General features: G+C 44.0%; 2 protein-coding genes across 22 annotated transcripts in view; one reads left to right on the top strand and one right to left on the bottom strand.

Moving 5' to 3' along the window:
- TDP1 (tyrosyl-DNA phosphodiesterase 1) overlaps window positions 1–17955 on the bottom strand; it is an 82852-nt gene extending 64897 nt beyond the window's left edge. For 2 of the 5 annotated variants that reach the window (XM_070594501.1, XM_070594497.1), the window contains exons 1-6: window positions 17833–17940; window positions 14518–15095; window positions 10433–10476; window positions 9239–9294; window positions 5279–5375; window positions 2439–2473 (exon numbers count right to left, since the gene is read on the bottom strand). In XM_070594501.1, the coding sequence (XP_070450602.1) occupies window positions 2439–2473; window positions 5279–5375; window positions 9239–9294; window positions 10433–10476; window positions 14518–15085 (800 nt within the window). In that variant the 5' untranslated portion in view covers window positions 15086–15095; window positions 17833–17940. Of the gene's footprint in view, window positions 1–2438; window positions 2474–5278; window positions 5376–9238; window positions 9295–10432; window positions 10477–14517; window positions 15096–17698 lie in introns of all 5 variants that reach the window. The other 3 variants (XM_070594499.1, XM_070594500.1, XM_070594498.1) reach the window with 3 other exon arrangements.
- A 1161-nt stretch (window positions 17956–19116) lies between these two features.
- EFCAB11 (EF-hand calcium binding domain 11) overlaps window positions 19117–20867 on the top strand; it is a 138958-nt gene continuing 137207 nt past the window's right edge. For 9 of the 17 annotated variants that reach the window (XR_011533131.1, XR_011533134.1, XR_011533135.1 and 6 more), the window contains exons 1-2: window positions 19117–19350; window positions 19919–20014. Coding sequence is in view for 8 of the 17 variants with exons in the window: in XM_070594593.1 (XP_070450694.1) it covers window positions 19276–19350; window positions 19919–20014 (171 nt within the window). In the remaining 9 variants the exon portion in view is untranslated. Of the gene's footprint in view, window positions 19365–19918; window positions 20015–20867 lie in introns of all 17 variants that reach the window. The other 8 variants (XR_011533127.1, XR_011533129.1, XR_011533130.1 and 5 more) reach the window with 1 other exon arrangement.

The following is a 20867-nucleotide window of genomic DNA, read 5'->3' as shown; positions in this document are numbered from 1 at the left end:
GATGGGCACATTCGACATTCAGCTGCTTTCCCTCCCTTCCCGAAGTGGATTCATAGGGCTGTCAGAGGAAACTCCCAGCTCTGGGGGACACGAAAACCTTCAGAATTCTAAAGCACTGCATGGTAAACCCTGGGATTGCATGGCATCCTACAGAAACATGGATAAAGCATGTTTGGTGTACCTAACAGGACTACAAGCTTCTGGAGGATGGGGGCTGCATCTGGTCATGTCCAGACGCTCTGTACACAGCACACGGTAGACACCCACGTGCTATAATGAATGCAGTCTCGAAGACTACTTCACATCCACTGTGGCCGCTCCACCTGGTCAAGCTGGGGAGGCGATTTACACCCCATCGCCACAAGCTGGAAGGTTTTCTCCTTTTCTAATTCACATGTTTTTCTTGCCTCTCTCACCAAGAGACTAAAAGCTGCAAGAAAACTATTAAGTCTCAAAAACACTACACATACTCTGTGCTTGGTAAAGCTTCCATTATAATTACTTCCCCTGGCATTTACAACTCCCAGAGAAGAACTCTGTTGGGCATAACCTGTAAAGGGTGTACGGTGGGGGGAAAAGGAGGAATGGACTTGCAAAGTGTGTGTATGTGTGTGGGTGGAGGCTGGACCAAAGGAAACAATGTGTTCATTTTACCAGCGAGCAAACAAAAGTAAGTTAAAAAACTTAAAATAAACAGGTTGTAGTCCTGTCTCCAACACTGGCCTGAGGAAAACTGCTTATCTACTTGGGGCATCTGATCCATAAAATAAAAAGGAAGGACCAAATAATTTTTTGAAGAACACTGAAAAAAGGAGAGCCCCTCTAGGCTCAATCAAATGTCACTGTCCTAGATCCTGGCCAGACCCAGCACTCTCAGTCCCTCCTGGGACAAAGGTGCAGGCTCTCCAGTGTGCTAGCACTTGAGTGCAGTGTGACTATGCCCATGAAATGCTGAGTGCTGGCACAGAATGTGTGAGCAGCACAGGAACTGGCCCTGGTGGTCTAGGAAATCATACCCAGAACCCAAACGGGTGACGGGGTTTGCTCAATGTATTTTAGAATGGGGAAGGAACTTATGCAAGGGTTTCAACTAAGGGTGGGGACAAGGATTCATCTGAGGTTACACATTACTGGCAGAATGTCTACCCCTGACAGGCTGACTGCTGCTGCCCACCAGTGTCTCCTGTGATGCAGCAAGGGGAGCCTAAGATGCTGAGCTGCCTGATTCAATGCCACTTTGTATCTTCTGCTGAAATTAGCAACCTGTGAGCTCAGTGCTACTTGAATAATTTATACCTGAGCCGGGCGCTTGAGTTCACTGTTAATCTTCAAACTCTGTCCTTGATTAGACTGAAGCTACCAATTAGGGATGGTTGGCAAATGCTGCAACCAGTACTCAAGAGCATCTAAGACCAGATAACATGTTGTTGATAGGTATTCTTTTATGAAATGGCTCAACTCTTCCACTCTGGTTCCATTTTAAAACAGATTGGCAAGATATAGTTTTAAGCGTACAAAGAGAAAGATGAATGGTATGTCCTCATGTCAGGTCACCATCATATCAGGAAAACAGCAGTCACAACAAGACTTGGGACAAGCACTCCCTCCTACGAGATTCCTTTTTGCCCTAGAGACAGATACCTGAGGATCATGCCAGAAGCAAGCTACCTGCTTCCACTACTGGTCTAGAAGAAAGATGAGGCTCTGTCACATTCTTCTGACAAATCCTTTCTAGAGAATGTGATCTATAAAAATACTGAAATAGGGACAACCACGTCTTATTCTTTTTCTCATTTATAGAACCGAGTGTGTAAAAGGGTTTTGTAAAATTAACCTAAAATGGGAGTCAGGATGACAAGTGGGTGCACGTGTCACGTAGGAAGTATATAACAGAAAAGTTTTTCCTGTCTGTGGTTTGCAATGTCTCAGAAAGTCATTCTCAAAGAGAACTTTCTAAGATGTCTTGAACAGGAACAGGTATCAGCCTGTCAAGTTAACAACTTTCTGTAAAATAGTTTTGCTTTTAATCACATCCTAGAGCTAACGTAACAATATTCTATTTGATGCAACTCAGAATCTTATAAAGATCACAAGACTTTCTTTAAAGTAGTAGAATCCACAGGCATGTGACCAGTGCACATACAGTCATTGGTAACCATGGACCACACAACCACAATCTATTCCTAAATTGGCTATAAGGAATGTCCTAAACAGAAAGCAGAAACCATGTCACAGATTCAGACTTGCAGACTGAGAGCCAGAATCCCAGTGCTTTGTCTTAAGGCTGTTAGAAATCAGCTCCACGTCCTCTTCTTCCTTACTGATAGCTTCCCCGCCCCCAGCAAAATCATCACACACGAGTTCCTCTTCTCCTTTTTGAATAGTGTCCCTTGATGTAGTGAAATCATACCATCCCCCATTTCATAAAAATTGCTTACGTGTGGTGTGTTCCAAATGCAATATCCAACTTCGCCTAGGATAAAAAAGAAGTCAAGTAACTTATTTTAAAAAACTCAATATCCCTATCTATTGGAAAGGCAATTTAAAAAGGTACAAGTCAACTTTTAAAAAAACTGTTTCTACTGCCCTCTAGTGGACAAGCCCTTGATTGACAAGACAGCTTTTATAGTAGCATCCAGTGAGGCTCATTTTTAAAAACTTACCCAGAACGATTCAATACAAACTGCATTTTTAAATACAGTAATTAGAAGCAGAGAAGCCTAATTTCTTTAGTTTTCAAAAAGAACTAATAAAAACAAATGAGACTGTATGCAAAGTTTTAAAATTAGATATTTCGCTTATACGGAAATTAATATATGCAAAAAGTTTTCAGAGCTTATTTAAAAGAAACATTGAACGTGGTGGCAGTGTAAAGACATATTATGATGTTAAAACAGAAGTTTTATTATGTAGATAACATAGCAAGTGCTGAAAACAAAGAAGATAACATATTAAATCCACTTTTGTGTTACAAAATGATTCCTTTACAAACGAATAGGGGGTGGGTGGAAAAGGAAAACATTTTATCTAACATCAGTATAGCAAGACCTTGGTTAAGCAGAATATGCCTTAAGATGTAGGCTATGAAAGAGTTAAAATAAATCCTATCTTCATAATTTCGCATGACTTGGGAAAATATTTAAATCTCTATAATTCATCTTTCTCCTCTTTAAAATGAGGGTACTGTTAGGGGATTCAGAGAGTTGGTAGGAGTAAACGAGCAAAAGCATATGAAGTGCTTAGGAAAGGGAGCCTGCACGGGGTGAACACTCCGCAAACAGAAGCAAGTACTGCGACCCCCTTCCCCAACCACATGACAGACAGGTGGGTCTGTTTGCTGGAGGTGGTAACGGGCAACTCGCATACGAAGGTGAGTATGACACAGTCCATCCTGGGGATGCTCAAGAACAGCTGGCCCAGTGCCCCACACTCTTAAACTCAGTGTTTGGGGATGCTCACAGATGAGCATGCACTTGCGTGGCCTGGCCACAGAAGAGGGAGCAGGCAACTGTATTTCATGTCTTCAGAATTACAAAATTAGAATGAAGACTGCTGCTGTAAATTGATATGAGCTCAGAAAAAGCAACGGTCAAGAGACTTGGCTTTTGAGTTTAGTTTTGCTACAAGCTGTGTGCTTTGGGGCAAGTCTAAGCACAAAAACAAGGATGATAATAACTTCAACAAATATTTAATGGGTGTTTTTTGGGCAAATGCACCAAATCCTTTGCACAACACCCTATGAAGACCAGTATTAGCAATCTGTTTTAAAGACGAAGAAATTAGGCTTACAGAGGTTAAGCGATGGGCCCAGAATGACACAGCTAGTAGGTGGAGAGTTGGGACAGAACCTTGACCATGAGAAGGCTTTGGGCCCCACGTGCAAAATGGGAGAGGAGTCAGCATCCAGATTCTTTGACTGATGTACCTCAGCTTAATCAAATGACACTATGTTGTTAAAGTCAAGACATCCTCTTACAGACAAGATATAAAGGTATCTCAATAGGTTAGGATGGGGCCACAATCCTGCACCTCAGACTAGGTTTGGGAGCTTCTCAACAACTCCTGGCACAAGGTTTGGAAGACAGTGGCTCATTACGCCCTCTAGCAGCCGGCCTGGAGCACACCAGCAGGCATGCCACAAGCTATCCTCAACTTTTCAGAACAGGTAGTTGCTATTTGAAAAAAGACTTTCTATTTCCAAGGATTTAACCACAAGTTTTCGGGATTCCTGTGTTATTTGATTTTCTGTCCACTATTAGCCTGATGAGAGCTATCCTACTGCAGTTTAACCTCTCCTGTTTTGGAAAAAATGCAAAACAATGGGATAGGCAACTGCTAAACAAAGGCATGTCTGTGTAGAAGGTGAGCCAGAAACATGTTGAGAAAAGGAGTGTTTCACAATTCCAGCTACATAAAGTGCGGCGGTTAAATCACAGTGCTGAAACCCAGGTTTCGAGAGGCACATTGACTAAGTAGATGCAACCAGGAGTACGAGCAGGCTGGGGAAAGACAGGGAATCCATGTTACACCAAACACAACTGAAGAAAGTGAGGGACATAGAGGACGTCAAGTATAAGACTCACTGACACGTGCAAGAATTATTCCACGTGGCTCCAGAGGGGGAAAAATAGGACCAATGTGTAGAAGTTACAGGGAAGAAGGCTGTGGCAGTTAAATTTAGGTGTCAACTTGGCTACAGAATAGTATCCAGATATTTGGTCGAAGTTGCTGTGAAGGTATTTTTTAAGTGAGATTAACATTTAAATCAGCAGACTTTGAGTAAAGCAGATTACCCTCCCTAATGTAGGTGGGCCTCATCCAATCAGTGGAGAGCCTTAAGTTAAAAAAGACCAACTCCCTCCAGAAAGAGGGAATTCAGTCTCCAGACTGCCTCTGGACTCAGACTGCAGCACCTTCCCTGGGTCTCCAGCCTGCTGGCCTGCTCTGTGGATTTTGGACTCACCAGCCTCCACAACCATGAGTCAATTTGTTTAAAACACATCTCCCTCTTTACATACACACACATCCTATTGATTGTTTCTCTGGAGAACCCTGACTAATATAGAGATATCAGGTCACCATAAAGAAAAATCTTTCTAACCACAAGGGCCACAAATAGGGTGGGCTATCTCAAGGAGTATTTAAGCCAAGGTCAGAGAAATATCCATTGGTGATGTGGAGAGAGGATTTCTGCACTAGGCAGGTGACACACTAAATGCCTAAATTGCCTTCCAACTCTCAGACCAAGCCTGATCTCAAAGGGCAATAAGGAGCTTACCTGGCAGAGGGAAATGTTTTCATAAGGCTTTGCCTGGGCATGTAAGTGGGCCTTAGCTTCCCGTTTATCACCATGCACAAGCAGGATCGGTGTCTTCCTAAAAAGAAATCAGAAGTATTTAAAATACATTATTCATAAAGCTGGACTCCTGCCTAGTGAAGGAATGCTAGCTGTCTTACCACCCGACAGGGGTTTCAGGCCTTTGTGGTGACTGATAGAGAGCTAACACAGAGCAGTGACCAGTTAATCTTCACTAACCAGTTACCTGTATAATGGGGTTATGCGGCCTACTCCTGAAGCTCTGCCGTGACCCTAAGGAGTTGTGACTCAAAGTCCTTGTGTCCGAAAGTCTTCTTAGGTCCAAAAGGGGCACAGAGTTAGCTCTGTGTTAATATGTTTACATTCCAATAGATTAAAAGATATACAATTACTCTTGTACAGTTTTATGCTCTTTTCTTTCCCTACTTTTGGGACAAGAAATGGGTCATTTCCTTACTACATCTGCATTAGATGCGGGGTTGGTGAGCTGAGAAGTCAAAAGATTTCTTGGACTCTCAAGGTCTGGCAGTAGTGCTCTTTTATTCAGAGAATAGCCTGGGGACAGGACCCATGGGCAGTGACGAGCTGCTGGCATGGGGACAGGACCCATGGGCAGTGACGAGCTGCAATGTGTTGAGGGTTAGAACTAAATTTATAAGGCATAGGTATGTGAGTTATTTCTTTAGAAGACAAATGAAAGATCATGAAAAAAATTGTTAAAATGGTATCAGTGCAGGTGGGGTCTGGTTATTGGGTGATCCTATAACTTTAGATAAGAATCAGATTGGATTAAGTCAGGACTCCTATGCTCCCCCCCCCCCCCCCCCCCCCCCCCACGATCTAGATCAGTACATAGGGCAGGACGCCTTGGGCTTCTCCCTGGGGCAGCCTTGATCCTCACCACATTCACCAGGCTCCTGCTGTGGACTAGGTAGACTAAACCCCAGGAAACAAAGTGAACAGGCCCAGGCCCACAGCTCACTAATACATGGTTATATTTCAATGAAATAGAGCCCAAGGTACACTGAAAATGCTATATTTTTGAATTCCAAAAGGACAACATAGAAACATTCTTCAGGAATAGATTAAAAAGGCTTTTAAGGTAATCATGGTCTTTCCCAGTTAATTCAAAGTGAAGTAATCCTTAGAAATCAATATATCTTTATAAGCTCTTCCAGCAAAACAAAAATTGGATTTTTCTCCAACAAGCAATCAAGCAAGATGAACAATTGTAGTCATTTCCACATTTATCAATCATACTGCAAAATGATTCTCTACCATACACGAAGGAAGAAAACAACTAAAAAAAGAAACTACAGAAAATGCACTTCCAGTACTAAAGCCTAAACACCTAATGCTCGATAGCTTTATTCTAACAGCTTAGGTAAAATAAAAGGAAGAAACATATCTTCCCAATTTTTTTCTATTTGGAAAAAATTTTCTATTTTACAACTAGAAAAACAGTACACAGAATAATGCAAGAGACATTCACACATCTATTACCTATAGACAAGTAGTGTTACCAGATCATGAAGTCTTTTTAAAAAATAAAAGATTAAACATTACTGATAGAAGTAGAAGTCCTCATTAATTACGTCAAATCTATTGGTTCTATAAACTATCACAAAAAGGCAGTGTAATGGTTAATTTTGTGTCAACTTGACTGGGCCAAGGGGAGTTGAGATAAAATCTTATCTGTGGGTGTGTCCAGATGAGATTAGCACTTGAATTGGTGGACTCAGTGAAGTGGAAGTCCCTCCCCAATGTGGGTGGTCATCATCCAATAGCTGAGGGTCTGAACAGAACATACCCTCTCTTCCTGCCTGAGCCAATTACTCATAATAAATCTTTCTCCCTCTGTCTCTATATCTCCTATTGGTTGTTTCTCTGGAGAACCTAATGCAGGCAGTGTGTCAATGACAACATAAGAGGTATACACCCCTATGATCTGAATTTTTCTATATACGAATTCTGGATGCTACCTTAACTTACTTTAGGTCATTCCTCATCTTTAACAATGCTCTTGATGGCTTTCCTAGGATGTATTCAGAAATAAGGGGGTGGTGGGAGAGGGAGCCGCCTATAGTCCCTTGACTAGAATTACTGAGAGCCTAGTGTACCGGCTTGCTGGGGCTGCCATAACAAAGGACCACAAACTGCGTGACCTAAACAACAGAAACATATTGTCTCACAATTCTGGAGGCTGGAAGTTTAAGATCAAGGTGTCAGAAGGGTGGGTTCCTTCTGAGGACTGTGAGGGAAGGAGCTTCCAGGCATCTCTCCCAGGTTCTGGCAGGCTCAGGTGCTCCTTGACTTGTAGATGGTGCCCTCCCCATGTCTTCATTGTGTGTCTGTGTCCAAATTTCCCCTCCTTGTAAGGACACCTGTCATATTAGAATTAGGACCCACCCCAATGACCTCATTTTAACTTGATTCCCTCTGTAAAAACCCTGTCTCCAAACAAGGGCACATTCTGAAAGACTAGGGGTTAGGACTTCAACAGATCTCTTTTAGGGTAGGAAAATTCAACCCATAACAGATACTAAAGGAACTGTAGTCTATACTTTGCCAACACTCCAAAGGAGTGGCAATTTGATTTCAAGGTCTTTGAGAAGCAAAGGGATAAAGAACAAAAAGTGCCAATGCAAATCCCAGGGGCACTTACTGCCCGGAGGAGGCCGTGACCAAGACTGCTTATTGCCTCCCGATATCCATTTTTCCTTTCTTCTTTCCTAACAGAACTGATCTTATTCAGGACAAGGTGTGCTCAGCTAACAGACTCCATTTGCAGCCTCTTTTAGAGCTGGCTATCGTCTCGTGTGACTGAGTTCCACTCAATGAAACAGAAGCAGGTGTTACGTGGGACTCTAGGAAGGCTGCTGAGAGGAGGCACAGCTGGGACATGACCCTTTCGCTGTCCTCCTTTCTCCTTCCTGCCACCTGGAACAGACCAGTGACCTGGAGCTCTGAGGACTGAGGTCACACACCAGGATGGTGGGACAGAAAGAAGGGGTGGGTAAGTCTCTGAGAAGCATGGCAGCCCCTAATCCAGACCACAAATATCCACCATCTGGACTTCTTAGGCTGGAGAAATTATTTTCTCCCCTGTTTAAGCCACTATTATTTTGAGTTCTCTGTTACATGCAGCTAAAACTAATCCTGTGTATTACAGGTCAAATACAAGCCCTTGAATGCCAAAGCCACTTGGGAAATTTCAACAGCATTCTATCTACGCTATGAATGTCTTCACCATCTGATCCCTAAACACATCAAGGACTTTTGAGGACCCTGACTCCTTCTTTCTGTGTATTCCTCCATCTTACTTGCTGTTATGGGTTCTGCCACATCTATGTGTTGGAAATAGGATGGGTGGCATGTCACTGTGTGGTGCTATCTTTATGTGGTCTGCACTGCCTAACATGCGACTGAGGAGCTGCAACCTCAGCCAGAAAATCCATCACTTTCATAACCTGGAGAAGAGAGGGCTCTACGACCCCCTTATTCCAACTCCTAAACCACAGGGAGAATCATTTGAGAAAGAGATTCTCAAAAAAGAACAGCACTGACGTGTTAAGTGCAGTGTGGCATGTTTACAGGTCTAGAAAGTGTGTGGCAATGATCTTTTCCTTCACATTAATATTGGATGTGAAGTTCTTTTATTTGGGTTGGAATTTGTCCTCATCTACTCCTGGACAGATCAACAGAGGAAAACGCTAAAATCTGTATAAGAATTGCACAGGATTAGTTAGAATGGATCAAAAAATGCTGTTTTCCCAATATAACAATGTTTGTAAGATTTCAATGGCTTCAAAAGAAATAGTCAAAAAGATGAACAGCAATTGTCTGAGAAACACAAATCTTGTGTTTTAAAGCTCCTTTGCAGCTATGATATGATATCATCCATCAGTCTGTGGTACTCACCTGAATTCCGGTGGATACTGTTTTACAAGCCAGTCGACGTCAAAGCAGTAGTTAAACTAGATGGGGGGAGAAAGAACTAAGTCATGAGTACTTTAGCCAAGTAGTCTACACGGAGAACTGTTTCTTATTAAACTGAAAGAAACTCTAAAATAATGATGAACTACATATTTTATTTATAAACCTGGACAGTTACGCTACAACACTCATAAACAAACCTAAAGTGCATCTTGAAGGGAATACACGGTTCAAGGAATCCAAATCAATGGAGGAGTGCACGAGAAAACAGGAAATTATCTCTGCATGCTTTGGCAGCACTTGTATTTGTTATTTCTAAGAGCTTGCTGATTCATTTAAATAGAAGGGCTTATGAATTTATCCCTTTTTCCCCAGGTGATTATAACAAGGACTTTTAAAAAAGAACATTTCCTTTCAGCCTAACTTATGAGCTAGCTTTGTAAACAGGTGTCTGGGAATGTACATTCACTTGGCTTACAACAATTACATCTTGACCACAAGGTCTGCACTGGATCACCCATGGGGGCTCCTCCTCAAGCCTGGGTAAGCCTTGACCCTCCTCCTGGACACAGTAGTCAATCTAGCTAAGAGAGCACATACAAACTGACCCCATGTTCCATCTGGAGACCAGAATTCCTGTGGCCATGATGAACGAGCAAGGACGTGACCTTTTTTCTGACTGTTTACTTGAGAGCCTAGAGCATTAATGTGATTTATCAACACAAAGGGACCGGTTCTATCAGGCAGGGGCAACCAAACATGCAGAAGTATCCATAACTTTTACTCACTTGTTTTTGGTAGGTATAAGAAATTTCTTATCTATTTTTCTAAATGAAATCAAACTTGACTTATCCTTTACTTCTCTATCCACACCTCCTGAGGAGTTGTGCCAGAGTCCCATGAGTTATCAGTGTCACAGAAAGAAGTCCCTCAGGTTGGAATTTCCAAAGTGACTTCTTGGCCAGTCCTTGTGGCCCAACTGAGAGTCAGAAGCTCCACTGATAGTGGCATGCGTGGATGGCCATGGATCTCAGAACTGTGGCACATGGTGCCAGTCTCCAGGTATGTGTCATCTCGGCAACCCTGCAGAGGACTGGCCTACAGGTCTCCATCTCTCATATTTTCTTTATGAAGTTAATTATTTGTCTTCTTCATCCAAAGAAAAGACTGTAAACTCACCTGAGCTGAAGAAACAAGTGTCCCGAATAGAGGAGATAAAATATCTGAGAAGACAAAACATTTAAATCGAATTCATATTTTGATAAAAATTCTCTAGTAACAATAATCACAATTGACTTATTAAATAGTCACCGACAATCAAAATTTGGCTTAGAAAACAGTGAACTAAGAAGCCACTACAAAGCTAGACTTTAATGTTCCACAAAATTTGAGAACATTTCCCTGTGCTATTTAATATTTATTATGTATTCTTTCACAAAATATAATGTAAAATTAAAATCTACGACTTCAGACTGGTCAATTTTAGAAATTGCCAAAAAAGACTATAATGATACATGTTCTTCTTCCTTCCATTCCTTGAAGTACTCACTCAAGTCCCTCTCAGGAGACCTCTCCAACCCGAGACTAGCAAGATGGTTCTTGTCCGGAGCCTGAGAGCACTTCTTCCTTTGAAGGAGAGGGCAGAGGCACCCACAACCCTAAGCTTGCATTTCCAGCATCCCTCGTCATCTCTAAGGAGGTTCCACCTCGCACCCCTTCAAGCTTAACTTCAGATAGGTCAGAAAGCTCACTTCTCACAAACTACACCATGAGAGGAAGTACACGATCGTTATTCCCACTACTGACTATAACAGTCGCACTTGTCCACGACCTTTGAGGGGCCCGGCACTGGTCCTGGTACTTTCCACGTGTTAACTCTTACTCATCGCAGCCGCTTTCTGAGGTGGGGACTGTCGTTCCTGTTTTGTAGATGAGGAGTCTCTCCTTAGAAGGCTGCCCATAGGGGCAGCCAGGTGGTGCAGCGGTTAGGTTTGCACATTCCGCTTTGGTAGCCCGGGGTTCTCAAGTTCGGATCCTGGGTGCAGACATGGCACCGCTTGGCAAGCCATGCTGTGGTAGGCGTCCCACATATAAAGTAGAGGAAGGAAGATGGGCACAGATGTTAGCTCAGGGCCAGTCTTCCTCAGCAAAAGGAGGAGGATTGGCAGCAGATGTTAGATCAGGGCTAATCTTCCTCAAAAAAAAAAGAAAGCCACCCATAGCCACACAGCTACGAAGGGGCAGAGTCGGGATCTGAACCCGGACTGTCTCGCTCCAGCACTTCTGCTCTTAACCACCAAACTGGTTCTGAGGATTAAGACTGGGCTCATTCATTTATTTGACCCATATTTAGAGTGTTTCCCATCTTCCAGACATGGAGCTAGATGCCAGGATACAAAGATTTCAAAAGAAAAAGAAAGTCCTCTTAAGGAAGCTCCGACCTTAATGGAGAGGTACACAATGAAGAGAGAAATTGCAATACATTCCTTGATGGTCTCCTCCATTTTGTCCACACTGGCGGCTCCTCTTCTGTCTTTCTTAATTTACTCATCTTTAAAGGCCCATCTGAAATCCCCCTTCCTCCATGAGATCTTCTAGACAATCTGCAGTCATGATGCATGTTGGAGTGGTATATCAAACAGTTCAAAGAGCCCGGATTCTGAGGCTGGAACGCCTGGATTCAAATCCCAGCTCTGTCATCTACCAGCTCTGTGATCTTGGGCAGATTATTATTATTATTTTTTAAAGATTTTATTTTTTTCCTTTTTCTCCCCAAAGCCCCCTGGTACATAGTTGTATATTCTTCGTTGTGGGTCATTCTAGCTGTGGCGTGTAGGACGCTGCCTCAGTGTGGTTTGATGAGCAGTGCCATGTCTGCATTGGGCAGATTATTTAACTTCTCTAAACTACAGATCTGTCACCTACCCGAGGAGGAGAATTGTACCATCTACTCATAAAGCTGTTGTGAGGACTAAAGGAGATATCTGTGTAATAATCTATGTAAAAGCTCTTAGCATAACGTTAGCTTCTCCTTCCTCAATATCTTGGTGCTGGTAGCCAGTCTTTATCATTTTATTATATACAGCAAAACCTTGCATAGTTCTCTAGTGATCTCCTGTGTCTATCTCTCTCAAAACAAAAACACTGAGACCTATTGTATATGTCTTCCAAGAACCTAGACAAGACATTCACAAAAAGAAAAAAAACTGTAGAATCAAACTCTTTACAGTATGAATATTTATGCTTCACACAGAAGATATATAGTGCAATTATACCTTTGATATATAATTAAAACACTACTGACAGTGAACATAATCTCTTCTGTGGGCCAGAAAAAAGGTAACCTGAAATGAGCGTGATAACGTTTACTTTGTATATCTGCCATGTGACTATATTGTGCTGGTCACTTTGCGCACTTCCTCCCTTTTTTCTGAATCTTCAGTTTAAAGATGAGTAAACTGAAATATGAAGAATCTTAGGTCCTTCGCTAGTTACCCACACAGCAAGCAAGTGGTGAGGTCAGGATTCAAACCCTGTGTCTTGGACTCAAGAGCTCCTCTTCTTCCCTTAAGGAAAACTGTTTCCTCTCTACACTCAATACTTCTGACACCAAGTGTGCGGGGTTTTCCATACAGACCAATTCTCTAGTTCTCTGTGGACAGTGGCTGGGTGTCCTACAATTTGACTCAATTCTGACACCATCCACCCGGAGTTGGCCTCAGATCTCACAGGCTTAGGGTTCAGTCCCACAAGACTGCCCCCACGTCAGACACCAATCACAAGTCCAGACCTCACATACATCTGACCAACAGGCTGTAAACTGGAGGGTTGCCAAGACCCCCTCCTTGAGGTTTGATAATTTGCTATTAGGCCTCACAGACCTCAGGAAAGCACTTTATCTACTGGATTACCAGTTACAGCTCAGTAACAGCCAGATAGAAGAGATGCACAGGGAGAGGTATGCGAGAGGGAGTGGAGCTCCCATGCCCTCTTCAGATGTACCACCCTCCCAGGACCTCCATGTATTCACCACCCGGAAGCCCTCCGAATTCCTCCAGTTAGGGCTTTTTTAATGGCACACTTGATTAAATCATTGGCCATTAATGGCTATTGCAACCCCCAGCCCCTCTCCCAGAGATGACGGGGTGGGCCTGAAAGGTCCAACTTTAACCACATGGTTGGCTCACCTGGCAACCAATCCCCCATTCTTAAGGGCTTTCCCCAAATCACCTCATTATGATAAACTCAACTGTGGTGGAAAGGGGCTTGCTATGAATAACAAAAGAGACTCCTTTCACCTTTATTACTTTGGAGCTGTTTCAGGAGCCTGGGACAAAAACCAACTATAACCTGGAATGAAGACCAAATATATATATCATAGTATCATGCAGATGTTCCATGGTGACTAACCAAAGATCGTGGCATTCTTTTTTCACGTCTGCATCAGGAACCAAAACCAGGCTTTCAAGCACTGGTTCTCAAACTCAATTGGGCATTAGAATCCCCTGAAAGGCTTGTTAAAGCACACATCACAGGACCTCACTCCTTGCTCGCAGAATCTGATTCAATGAATCTAGAGTGGAGCCGGAGAATCTGCATTGAACAAATTCCAGGTGATGCTGATCCCGCTGGTCCAGGGACTCAACAGAATGATTGCTGTCAAGTATTTGCTACCTTGTTAATAGTGTTGTTGATCAAGTTTAATTTTTATTTTTTATTTTTCTATTGCTGGGAAAGATTCACCCTGAGCTAACATGTTACCAATCTTCCTCCCTTTTGTTTTTTTTCTCCCCTCCTCCCCAACGTCCCAGTACATAGTTCTATATCCTAGTTGTAAGTCTTTCTAATTCTTCTGCGTGAGCTGCTGCCACAGCATGGCTCCTGACAGACGAGCAGTGTGGTTCCACGTCCAGGAACTGAACCCAGGTAGCCAAAGCAGGGCACACCGAACTTTAACCACTAGGCCACCAGGACTGGCTCAAAGATAATTTTTAAATTAAAAGTTAAACAATTCTAAACACTGTACTAAGTGTTCCAACAGGGTTGATCTACAGGGCTATGAGAGACACCCTCTGATTTCCTGACCAAAGTAAACAGTTTGCTGTCAAACTAATGCATCCACTTTCAAAATGGTTAATTTTTTTTCTCCTGAGTTAAGACAATGCAGAAGGGTCTTGGAGATCATTCTAGGCTACTCTCCTGTTTTATTGAGGGGATCCTCTCATGTGCAGTTTGACAGCTCCTGGACACCTAGCATCACTTACCCTTGATGTGGAGGGCTCCGGAGTTATACTTTGGCTTAATTCCTGAGACTCGAGTGAGGTAAAATTGGAAGGGGTTCCCTTTATCCAACATGTCCCACATGTCTTGGCCTTCTCCTGACGTCTCATACTCATCTTCCTCCTCTTTGAGCCTGAAGCTGGTGGGAGGACCAGGCTTTCCAGTTCTTTGGGGAGCAGCATCTCCGGGAGGAGAGATGCCTTTCTCCTCTTTGACTGCCACTTTCTTCGCCTGCTTCTGCTGTGTTTCTTGTTGCAGCTCATCATCGCTGCTGGACAGACACCAACCTAGGTCTTCCTGGGAACCACTCTTCTGCCTTTTGGGAGGCAAAACTTCTGAGGCCGAGTCTGTGTTGCTGAATTTCACGGGTGATAGCTTCCTCCTGTGGGCAGCTTTCCGAGCCTCGGAACAGGTGTAGCGTGGCTCATTTGCTGCTCCCTGCCCAGCATGGGGGAGAAAAGAGGAAGATGGCTTGTCCAGTTTGGGCTTTTCTTCTTCACTTTCATCACTACTGGATATGGTCCACCTCCCATAATTGCCTTCCTGAGACATTATCCTTCTTCTGGAAATGAAAGATGGAAATATTGTTATTTCCCATTCACTAGGCCATTGGCAAACTGCTGCTCTCTAACTCCCTGTCATATGAGCTACCACAACACATACAGCAACCCGACACCTACCAAGACAGTGTCAAATGATCGATTCTGTATATACATTATCTAGAAGTACTTCCATGAGGACCCAACTCACTTAATTATCATATTGGCCTTGTCCTAAATCAAACTACTAAAACGTGCAGAGGAAAAACTTATACTGAAGCAAAACACTTATTTTCTAAATCACAAAGTCTAATTTCCACTTTCTTGGTCTCAGAAGAGGAAACTAGATGAAACAGGTACTTGTGGTTTTGTTACCTACAAAAAGTCACAAATTCAATGGTAAAGGGCTAAGTAGATTTTCCAGCTAGCTAAAGAACAGTTCCTTAGTGTGATTTTTGTTTAAAACATTTTAGTACAAGAACCAGAGGAAAATTAGACAATACAAAGAGTCTGTGCTCAGACTGTTGATAGTGTCTAAATTTTTGCCTTTTTTATTTTTTTTATTTTTTTCCTTTTTCTCTCCAACGCCCCCCAGTACACAGTTGTATATTCTTCGTTGTGGGTCCTTCTAGTTGTGGCATGTGGGACGCCGCCTCAGCGTGGCTTGATGAGCAGTGCCATGTCAGCTCCCAGGATTCGAACCAACGAAACACTGGGCCGCCTGCAGCCGAGCGCACGAACTTAACCGCTCGGCCACAGGGCCAGCCCCTAAATTTTGCCTTTTTAAAGAGACTGAGCAGGTCGCATTGAGTGGGGTATACCAAGACAGAATTTGGCACTGTTCACAGGACGCCAATTCCTAAAAAAAAGAATTGATTTACCACCAAAAGATTTACAAACGAATATACTTTCATGTTTCACACTAAAAAGACTATTTTTAAGGTATCTATCACTTTTCACAATTTCTCACTTAACTTCAGTTAATGACCAGTCGAATCAGATAACTCCATTATATTCACAATAACAAAGTTTACTTTTTAAAGACAGTGTTTATGTAACAGAGTGGATTCAAATAAAAATATCAAGCAAATAACAGTATAGGTGTTGAAAGACTAACTAGGGAGGAGGGAAGTGAATGACTGAAATCGGCAAACACCGCCTTAAGTTATATTGTCAAGGAGGAGGAAAATGTAAAAATTCTCCCACCCAATGCCAACTCAGAACATTAGAGCTTCTATTAGGAACTGAAAAAGATTTGTGGATGGGATGCAAATAGGTACTCCTCTTAAAGTTGCTAGGTCTTCCTCTCCCACCATCATACCAGACCCAGCTGGAGCAGTTCTTTTACACTTTCAGCAGCTCCTTCTTACAGGGCTTGCAAACCATGAGAGTGGGCCTAGGAGTCAGGCTCTCAGTTGAGGCCCTGTATGAGTAATAGTGGACAAACATGAGCCCCAATTTCAAATCCAGTCATTACTAAGTGATAAATGTGCCCTTAGGCAGGTTCCTTAACTGCTGTGCCTCAGTTTTCTCCTCTGTAAAATGGGTATCATACCTACTTCCCAGCGTTCACTCATTCAACAAATCTTATTGAGCAGGTACTAGGTGCCAAGAGCTGGGAATCAGGAGTTAACAATATAGAAAGTTTTTGCCCTAGAAGAGCTTACATTTCAGGAGGAAAGAGACAGACTAACACAAAAAAAAGCCAAGATGGCCTTACAAGACATTCATTACGTTTTACACATATGAGATAGTAATAGGATGCCCTTACCCTGGAATACTCTGAATAAGTAACACTCAAGTGCAATCTGGAGGATGAAAAGGAACCAGCGGGAATAAAAAAGGAAAGGAGGGGGAAGGGACGTGAAGAGCCCTGTAAGAAAAGGGAACCCAACCTGCAAAGGCCAGGAGGTGGAACAAGGTTGTAATAACTCCAAGAGCTCACAGGAAGACTTGAATAAGGCAGGCAGTAGTCCAGGATAAAGGTGGGGGCGGCGGGGCGTAAATCGCGTTAAAGATACCGGATCTTATTCTGAAAACAATGGGGCCCCACTGAAGGGCTTTAAGCAGGGGTGTACCTTGGCCCGATTTACCTTTTTAAAATATTACGTTCCCTAGAACCCTGTGTGAAGAATGGTTGGAAAGGAGACAAAAGTCCAAGGAGAGGAGGCTGCTGCAGGGACTCAGAGATGATGAAGGCGGTGGGGATGCAGTGAGGTGGGCTGACTCCCGGTACCAGGAGGAAGTAATGACAGCTGCTAACTTTTCTGTGCGTTCATCTCGGGCCAGGCACAATTCGAAGCACTTTACCCGCTGTAAACTCATTTCATGCTCACCCGTCTATACTAACTACCACGACTGCTTCCATTTACGGGGAAACTGAGCCCAGAAAAGTTAACTGGCATATGGTGAGCGCTCAACAGGCGCTAGTTATCACCACTACCTGCCCAGACCACCCACACTATTAATAGAAGAAGCCGGAATAAGGACCCGAGCGGGGGACCCCTCACGCCCACACTGCGGGCAGGACTCGGGGCTCTGCAACGCCTGCTGCGCGACCCTAAGAGGTACTCTACTGGGGGAAGCCGAGGCCCAGGGCCGAGGGGACCGTGCCCGGGGTCTTTACCAGATGCGCGGCTCCCCCGCGAGCCGCCTTCAGCCCCGCAGGGCACTCGCGAACTCGCCGGACCCGAGCGGCCCGCGCACCGCCCCGGGCGGCAGGAGCAGGATCGCGGGCTCCCACGGCCGCCGAGCACGCACCTGAGGCACCGGAGCCACGCCAGCGAACCAGCACCGGGGATGCCCGCCGCGGCCACCGACTGCGCTTGCGCGCAGTTCAAACCCTCAGGGCCGCGGCGCGCACCTCGCGGCCCCGCCCCTTCCCCTTCCGGGACGCCCGCCGCTGGGTCCTAAAGACCGCCGGATCCACAGGGGCCGCAACCCTCCTGGGGGCTCCCACAGAAGGGGGCAGAGGAGAGCCCTGGGTGCCTCCAGCTCTCGGCTCACCTGGCCGTTTCTTCTAAAGAGGGGAGAGAGAAATAAACCTAAAAAGAGACGAGAGAAAATGAAGTGTCCGAAGTGTTCCCTCGCTTCTCCCTTAGTTAGTTAGCAAAACTCATCCCCTTTACAGGGATTCTCATAGACAGCTTCATTCTCCCAGAGCCAGAGGCAGGAGGGTTTATTTCGAAGGGAGAGAGATCAGCCAAGGTTTGAGGCAGCTGAGGGCTGAGACCAGTATCTCGGGAGAAGCGGGTTCGCTTGGGACGCAAATTGTAAAACCTGCTGTAAAATAGAAGGTTGAGTTCCCATCAGCTTCAACCTCCAATGCCTGTTTCTTCGTCGAAACGGGTGTACGTGATTTTAATCTTACTGATTTGCCAGAAGAGAGAGGGATCCGAGACAAACTCCTTTGCAAAACGGACCCCCTCACCCCCGTATTCCTTGCCTTTAATAAAGATATTTGGTATGAAATTTGGGCAGAATGCTGTTTTATACTGTTTATTCTCGGAGTTTCTTTCAAACCAGGCAACCATCGCAGAGGAGTGAACGAAATAACTTGGTGTAAACGTCCTAAGGGGTTGCTTGGTTCGTTTGCTGAACGTCTACTTTGTGCCAGGCACCGTGTTAGGTGCTAGTATTTTCCGGAGGACAAAACGGACACGGTAGCTACCCTGGAGGGCGCGCCCCCAGTGACTTGCTGATGTGCACGTGAATCCTGGACTAGGCTTGTTTTGTTTGGTTCCTTTTAAGCTTTGTTCACACTCTTTCTGTGTCTCCCATAATGTTTAGCACAGTGCCATAGATCAGAATTAGCAAAAGTGATTTATTGCAAGGTGTAGGGGCAGAAAATGAAAAGAATCATCCAGGATGCGACAAAACAGCGACTGGGAGAGCAGGATTCCCCACCCGGGCGCTAGGAGTTAAGGGAGTGAGAGGGGCGGAGCCAAGGCGGGGGGCGGGCCTAGCAGCCTCTCCGCCATAGGCTGGTCCAAGGAAACGTTGTTAAACAAAGCCTCGGGCCAATAGAACTGCAGGGTCAACGCCAGTGGCTCGCAGGTCGACCAATGGGAGAAGACGTTGGAGGTGTCCGGCCAAATGCAGCTTCCGGAGCTGCCGTGAGCGTGGCTGCGGTCCGCAGAGAGCGTGATTCTGGCCGCTGGGCTCGTCGGTTTGGCTGTCTCGGCTCAGTTGTGGCAAGTCGCGATGTTTTTCTCCCAGGCCGGGGCTCGGCCGCGGACATGGGAAGCCACCCCTTCAGAACGCAAGAAATGGGTAGAAGTAGGTGTTCAGAGGTCTGAGTCTTGGATTTTAACTTGACCCCGGGCTCTCAACTTCCATCACCCTGCCTGGATCTCACTCAGCCCGGTTGCATCGACACGGACTGGACTATCCTTCCAAAGTGTCGTGGTTAATGACTGAGCCTAGGGCTGCAAGGCTTCTGGCTCCATGTCCAGTGTTCTGGCTACTTCCAAGTTCCTGCTCTTCTCCGCTACATAGTCTATTAAATAATAATTTCTAATCTGCCTCTTGCTGCCTTTCAAAGCCACCACCTTTGTCTCACCTTCCTAATTCTAGGACTGAATTCTGGGTAGAATTTATCCCAATGGTTTAACGTAATTAATTTGTGTCAGCCTAGCGATCAAGTTGTTTGCACTGTTTTTGGGTAGATTTTAGCACATTAAGATTTGTTGAGAATTAAACTTTGGATAATAAAACTCCATTTCTGAGCCCTACTGCTCGGCTGAGTTTTAGATCTTGGAGGTCTGAATTTAATATAAACTAGTAACAAAAACAGCAGAACAGATAGTTTCTGTCTTATTAACTAAAGTTATTTAATGTTCTTTAGGTATTTAAAGTATGTGATGAAGATAACAAAGGCTATCTAAGCAGAGAGGACTTTAAAGTTGCTGTTGTGACGCTGTTTGGGTACAAGCCCTCCAAGGTAGAGCTTGCTTCTTATATTTGGGGGTGGGGCAGATAATACAATAGTGAGTGGATTGTAAGTAAAGTGCAGAGGGCTAGCTTAGGATGTTTATAAAGCAAATTGCTGACTTAGAAGCAATTTCAGAGATGTGTCCAGTGGTGAATTTTACTCTTCTTAAGAACCTTACTCGGATGAATTAGAGTCCAGGAAGCCTGTCTCACCACCAGACTGTTAATACTTATAATAAATATGAGATGCTAGGGAAGTGTCAAGAGGGAAAGCTGCGGATGGGGGTGGGGTGTTGGTAACGGGAGGAATTCATAGAGGAAGTAACATGTTTCTTCTTTAATTAAATTTTTTGCTCCATTTAAATTATAAAAGTAATACATTTACGTGGTCAAAAAATTCTCACAGTCTAGAAAAGCATAAAGTTGAACGTAAAATCCTCTCCCTTCCTACCAAAGGGTCCCACTCCTCAAGGGTTACTATTATTAAGTTTCTTATGTATCATTCCAAAACTTTCTATGCATGACAACCATGCCTAGCAGTCTATGAAAACATAAGTGGGTGCCTAGTATGCCTATTTTATTTGAACTTGCTTTTTTCACTTAACAATAGATGAACATAAAAACAAACACCATCAGCTCGTTAAAAAAAAAAGTTGCAAAGTATTCTCTTTAGCCAGTTTCCTGTTTTTGGTCATTTAGATAGTTTCCATTGTTTTTCATTCCCACAAACATTGCTGCAATGAGCATCCTTTTATGTCTGTACTTATACGTGTGGATTATCTCTGTGGAATAAATTCCTAGAGGTACAGTTGCTGTATACATTTGAAATTTTTTTGGATATTGCTCTCCAGGAAAGGTTGCAC

The sequence above is a fragment of the Equus przewalskii genome, chromosome 25 (assembly GCF_037783145.1).
Source record: "Equus przewalskii isolate Varuska chromosome 25, EquPr2, whole genome shotgun sequence".
NCBI lineage: Eukaryota > Metazoa > Chordata > Mammalia > Perissodactyla > Equidae > Equus > Equus przewalskii.
The sequence above is the reverse complement of the archived record's forward strand: the minus strand, read 5'-3'. Positions and strand labels throughout refer to the sequence as shown.